Source organism: Myotis brandtii, unplaced genomic scaffold (genome assembly GCF_000412655.1).
Source record: "Myotis brandtii unplaced genomic scaffold, ASM41265v1 scaffold1282, whole genome shotgun sequence".
Classification (NCBI taxonomy): domain Eukaryota; kingdom Metazoa; phylum Chordata; class Mammalia; order Chiroptera; family Vespertilionidae; genus Myotis; species Myotis brandtii.
The window spans coordinates 125540-131539 of NW_005354519.1; the positions used below are offsets into that span (position 1 = coordinate 125540).

The 6000-nt window shown below is 48.0% G+C and overlaps 1 protein-coding gene across 1 annotated transcript in view; it reads right to left on the minus strand.

Annotated features, from left to right (window-relative positions):
• RP1L1 (retinitis pigmentosa 1-like 1) overlaps positions 1-3696 on the minus strand; it is a 42638-nt gene extending 38942 nt beyond the window's left edge. Inside the window, exon 1 of the mRNA XM_014534303.1 lies at positions 3475-3696. Coding sequence (XP_014389789.1) covers positions 3475-3477 — 3 coding nt within the window. The 5' untranslated portion in view covers positions 3478-3696. The remainder of the gene's footprint in view (positions 1-3474) is intronic.
• Between the last annotated feature and the right edge of the window lie 2304 nt (positions 3697-6000).

Below are 6000 nucleotides of genomic sequence, written 5' to 3' on the forward strand. Positions count from 1 at the left end.
CACTGGCCATCCTGTCATAGTGTGGATGAGGAAATTGAGGCTTAGGGAAGTTATAAGAACAAGAATCTATAGTTCTTTATATTTCACAAATTGCTTTTACATAGATCATCTCACTTAATCTTTATAAAAATTACTATCATTATCCCCATTTTATAGGCAAGTTAAAATTGATGGAGAATATTAAGCGGTTAATAGGCATACTGTGTTTTATAGTATATAGTGCTTTCCACATCATAACTTGTTTAACTATCACCTGTAACTCTGACCTATAAGGTAGAAGTTTATAAATGAAGAAGCAGGCTCAGAAGGGTCCATTCACTTGGCCAAGCTCCAGGGCTGCTCTTCCTACACCAGCAGTTCTCACGACAGAGGCCCTGGACCCACAGCCTCAGCATCCCTGGGAGCTTCTTAGAAATGCAAATTATCAGGCTCCACCCAGATGCACTGAATCAGAAACTCTGGGGTGGATCCCAATAGTCTGTACTTCACTGAGACTTCTAGATGATTCTGACCCACACACATGTTTGAGAAGTGATTGCTTTGCACCAAGGTGGCTCCTCAGTGATTTGTCCAAGTTACCCTACCAGGTTAGCCAGAGGTGTTCATCGAGGGCCAAGTGCTCTCTCTAATACAGAAATCAGAGGCTAAACTAAAAAAAAAGAGAGAATATGGGCTGTGCCTCCCCAACCATAAAGATAAAAGCCAAGATCATAGCTGTTGATCTAAGACTGTAAAATGGTGAAGCATATGCTATACTATAAGTAAAAGATTGTCCTTCAACCTTGAAAAAAATTATGTTGGGATCAATAAGCAGAGACAATATATACTGTTGTATATAACACATAGTCACCTAACACCCAACTAGTGGATGTCCAACACCACATATCCATTCCAGAAGAGCTGAAGACTCTTCTGAAACTGATTACGATTTTTTTGAGAAGAGAGGTTATACATATGGATCATCTACTATGCACCAGATATTTACAAATATGATGTCATCAAAGCTCGAGCAATCCTTCCCGGTAAGGGTGTAATCCTACCACATTGTCTTTAAAGAACCTGGGGCTCAGAAAGCCTAAATAATGAGTGGTGAAACCACTATTCAAATAAAGAAATAGTTTTCTCCAAATTTTGAATTCTTTTGGCTACTTCACTTTATTATTGATCATGTTGCATCTGGGAGAAAACCTTTCAAAGCAACCCACATCTAACACCAAAGGCCCTCTGCAGCCTTGAGATTGGCTAGTTCCCCACTTAGGATCCTCTTTGCTTCTGTGCCTCCACTTTCCACCTCATGTCAGAAACTGATTACGATTTTTTTGAGGAGAGGTTATACATATGGATCACCTACTATGCGCCAAATATTTACAAATATGACGTCATCAAAGCTCGAGCAATCCTTCCCGGTAAGCCTCTTTGCTTCTGTGCCTCCACTTTCCACCTCATGTCCCTGCCTCTCCTCCTGAGGGCCAGGGTCTGCATGGCACTCATTTTTTTAACCCTTGTGGAGCCTAGCATAGGGCTCTGAATGAAGCAGAGACCTGAAGATGTTTACTTAAGACAATTTAGACACTGGTGTTGGGAAAAGGCCCTGATTTGGGGGGGATGATGGCATTAAAAGGAACCATGTTCTCCCAGCATGACCCCAGTGCCTCAGGCCACTGCTGGACAAATGAACCCTTGGTCTGAGCCAGAATGAAAACTCTTTTTGTTCCTGTGGGGTTGGACCATATCAGCCCAGCACCTTCTGCAAGCCACAGGGTGGTTGCTCAAGAGAGATTGTTGACAGATTGATTTACTGACTAATTTATGCGACATACTTACCCAATGACATAGGCATCTTGGAGGGAGTTCAGAGGAAAATAACCAAGGTGATCAAAGGATTGGAAAATGTGCTTTATAGGGGAAGGTTCTAGGGACTGGGGTTATTTAACTTGGAGCAGAGAAAGTTGCATAGACTATGGCGCTGGAAAGAAGCTATGGCTTGTTTAGTCCAACCTGCTTGCATCTGACCTGGGAGACCAAGGCCCAGAGCAGAACCAGATCAGGGCTCTGCTTTGTGACGGCTGGTCCAGTGGTCTCTCTACAGCACCAGGTCTCCCCAACCAGCATGTGCATAAACACACACACACACACATACAAGCACCCACGCACCTACATGCACCTGCAGGCAGACACACACACACACACACACACACACATACAAGCACCCACGCACCTACACGCACCTGCAGGCATACACACACACACACACACACACACACACACACACACACACACACATTTAAGCACTAAGCTGCTGAAAATGGCAACCTGCTCTTCTCTCTCACCACGGTTAGACTAGACGAGCAGGTCAGTCTGAGGTCACCACAGTTGATAAGAGGATTTCTGGATGGTGTCTATGTATCTAAGAGGGTAAATAGAGAAGGATATGGGTTATACTTCTCTGGAGGTTGCCCCGAGCAGGGGATGTTCTCCCTATCTGAGGTGCACTCTGGGCTGTGAGAGGGGACCAAAGGCCCTCCCAGAGCCACCTCCACCTTACACCTTTGGGAGGCAGTGGCTTTTGCTCCCTTCTTCATCTTTGGTGAATTTCCTGTTCTGTGGAGGGAGCCTTCAGTGTGAGGGGAGTCAGCAGTGGGCTACGGAAGGTACAGAATCTTGTGAGGCATGGGGACAGTGCGTGTCATCACACTTGACTTGGCCGAGGGCCTGCCCTCACTGGCTGTGTGCCTTCTGCAAGTCACCTACCCCCAGTCCTAGGCCTCTTGGCCAGTCAACCCTGAACAGGAGGATGGCACTTGCCTTGCTCAGGAATGACCATAAAAAGAGCATCAAGGAAGAAAGAGGTCTGAGGCAGACCCGAGTTTGACTTTGTGGACCATCCATAATTTCATCTCTGGGTGCCTCACTTTCTTCTTTTGGAGAGATGGGCCTAGCGATGGCCACCTTCAGTGAGGTCATTCCTAGGGACCCCCAAGCCCCATTCCAAGCTCTATATTCTCCTTGGCCCTTCATAGCTTTCTCTTGAAGTCTTGGTCCCCTCAGAAGCAAATGTGTTCCCCCAAAACCCCTCACACAGCTGGTCTCACCCTGCAGGAATTGAGTCCCCCCCATCCCTACCCCCACCACACCAACAACCGGAGAAGGGTCTTTGGGAGGGACTCCTCCCTCTCTGGCTCCAGTGACTGCACTGTTCACCCCACATCCAGGTGAGAGAACCAGACAGACTATACTATTAACATCCCATAAACCAACGAGCAGGAGCCTGAATCTCAGTCGTGCTGTGTTGAAACATGACAACACCAAATAGCCCGGCAGGCTGAGGGAAGAGCCCCAATCTTGCATCACCACAAGCATCCTGCTCAGACGTCCCTCCCAGAGCCTCAGCCTGAAACGCCTCCCCATTTGTGGTGACTTCCCAGTGCCAAGACACTCTGCCCCAGGTGGGCGATCCACAAGACCCCAACTCACCATCCTCCGGGGAGAACAAGGACATGCTCCGCTCTCTGAGCTCCCTGAGCCCCAGGGGAAAGTCAGGCCACTCTGACTGTCGCCTCTCTCCCCACAGCTGGTTCGACCTCCAGGAATGGCAGCTGGTGGTTCTCCTCCGGACAGTCCTCACAGCCACTCTCCTCAGCTCAAGAGCCCAGAACCCCAGCCCGCCCTGCCTCCTCGACCCAAGCAGACAGCCCATTTGCACTGAGGCCAGCCACGCCGCAGTGCTCTCAGAACAGGGCTGGATTATTAGAAACTCAAAGAGGATTAGTGGGGGACACCATCTGCAGAGAGAATAATTAGCCTAGTGAGTTTCACAGATTGTTCCTGGCCCTCTGCCTAAGGGTACACTCTTTCCTTCAAGACTGTTAAACACAGTCCCATGGGTATGCAGGGAGCCCTCCCAGCCCTGGGAGCTCCCACCTGATTCCTGTCACCTGGGTGCACCACAGGGAGTCTGTGCCCGCGGGGGTGCCGTTCCACAGGGAGTGTCCCACGGAAACTTGAGTCCTGCGTTGGGGACAGAGGGAAAAAGGTGGCTCGCTGGTTGCCATCTCCCCAAATAAAGCAGAACACAAAACACAATAGCGTCCCATGAGACAGGAATTGGTTATATGGAGGCCTGAGAAACCCAGCTGACCAGGAAACCCGTCCATCAGCTGTTTTCTCCACCAACGCTAAATAGCCGGTTCCTCCTCGCAGGACCCTCCTTCCTGATTTTAGGCTAAATTAATCACTGAGCTTTATGTTGGCAGCACTTTGGGGGAACTATTGAAGCCCAGGATGATCAAGCCCACTCTCTCTGAGGGCAGAAAACGATTCCTTCTTAGAATATCCTTGTTTATGTGCAGGGTTGCCTGGGGGCGGGGATGAACTATGTGAACTGAAGCCAGTGGTTTCCTCCCTGGGAATTAATTAGGTTAAAGAGCCACCTGTGGACACAATCGGGACTGAGACTGCATTGTCATCAAGAGGTAAAAACTGAGCCAATGTACGTTCCACATCAATATGACTGATCCATTCTGCCAACAAAATCACTCAAGGCTTACAGCTGGCTGCCAGTCACAGCCATTCGGTCCAAACGATCAGATGTGCATGGATACGGGCTATAGTGCGGCACTCACTCTGCGTGTGAAAACTGGCTGTGGTAGTCAGGGTTCTCCAGAGAAACAGAACCAATAGGATATATACAGGTTATATAGAGAGAGGTTTATTATGAGGGATTGGTTCTTGCTGAGTACGGACCCTGAGAAGTCCCACGATCTGCCGTCCGCAAGAGGAGGCCCAGGAGAAGCCAGGGTGTAGTTCAAGTCCCAGCCCCACGTCCTGAGAATCGGGGAGGCTGATGATATAAGTTATGGTCTGGGTCCAAAAGCCCAAGAACCAGAAGCATTTATGTCCAAGGGCAGGAGAAGGTGAAGGTCTCAGCTCAAACAGAGAGAGCAAATTCACCTTTCCTCTGCCTTTTTGTTCTACGGGAGCCCTCAACAGATTGGACGATGCCCACCCATATTGGTGAGAGAGATCTGCTTTACTCAGCCAGTCAATCAAAAAATATATATTTTTTAGCGACCCTCAGACAGGGCTGCAAGTGTGTTCAGAGTGTCGATGATCAATGTGTCCCGCAATGCACATTAAATCTCGCAGCTAGCTGCATTCTTCATCGAAGCACAAGCTGAGTGATCCACTGCTAAGAGTCAAAAGCTGGGGACAATAAAACAAGGAAGTGGCTCGGCTAGGAGAGAGCCTAGATGGGGCTGTTTTGCCTCTCTAGAAACATGGCAAAGAAGTGAGTCTAGGTGGGGGTCCTGTTAGCTCACTAGAGAGTCAGAGAAAAGGGGGCCTTGGAGACAGGTTCAGGGGGTTAGCCTGGGACAAGCTGCTGCTGCCCATTGCTCCCCTGGTTGCAAGTCTCGTGGGGTCCCTTAGAGTTTAGGAGATGCATGCCTGTGGGAGAAGAAAAGGGAAAGGTGAGGGTGTGCCCCTCAGTCTACCAATTTGAATGCTCGTCTCTTTCAGAAAAATCTTTACAGTCACACTCAGAAATAATGTTTCACCAGCTATCTAGGCATCCTTAGCCTAAAGTGACACATAAGATTAACCATCACACTGGGCTTGCCCAAGTAATTTTAATAAGTTAGAACAAACATTGTCAAACACAATAGTCATGGCTGAAATCCAGATTATTCATGCAAAGTGCAGAATATGGGCAGCACAAAGAAATTTCAGACGGTATGTGTTGGTTCCCATTATGTGCACCTGCAAAGGGTACAGCATTCATTGGTATTTAATAAATGCCACTTCGTCTGAACCTATGAATAAGCACATAAGGACACTCATGTCTTTCAGTCGCTTTTTCATTTTCGGGGTGTTCAACATGGAAACCATTGCAAGTAAAGGGAAAATAAATCTGTTTGATGCCCACATTTGTGAAATGGAATGAGTGAACCCAGTGACCTCTAAGTGGAGAGACCATTTATTTCATCAGCCAAACCAAGATAC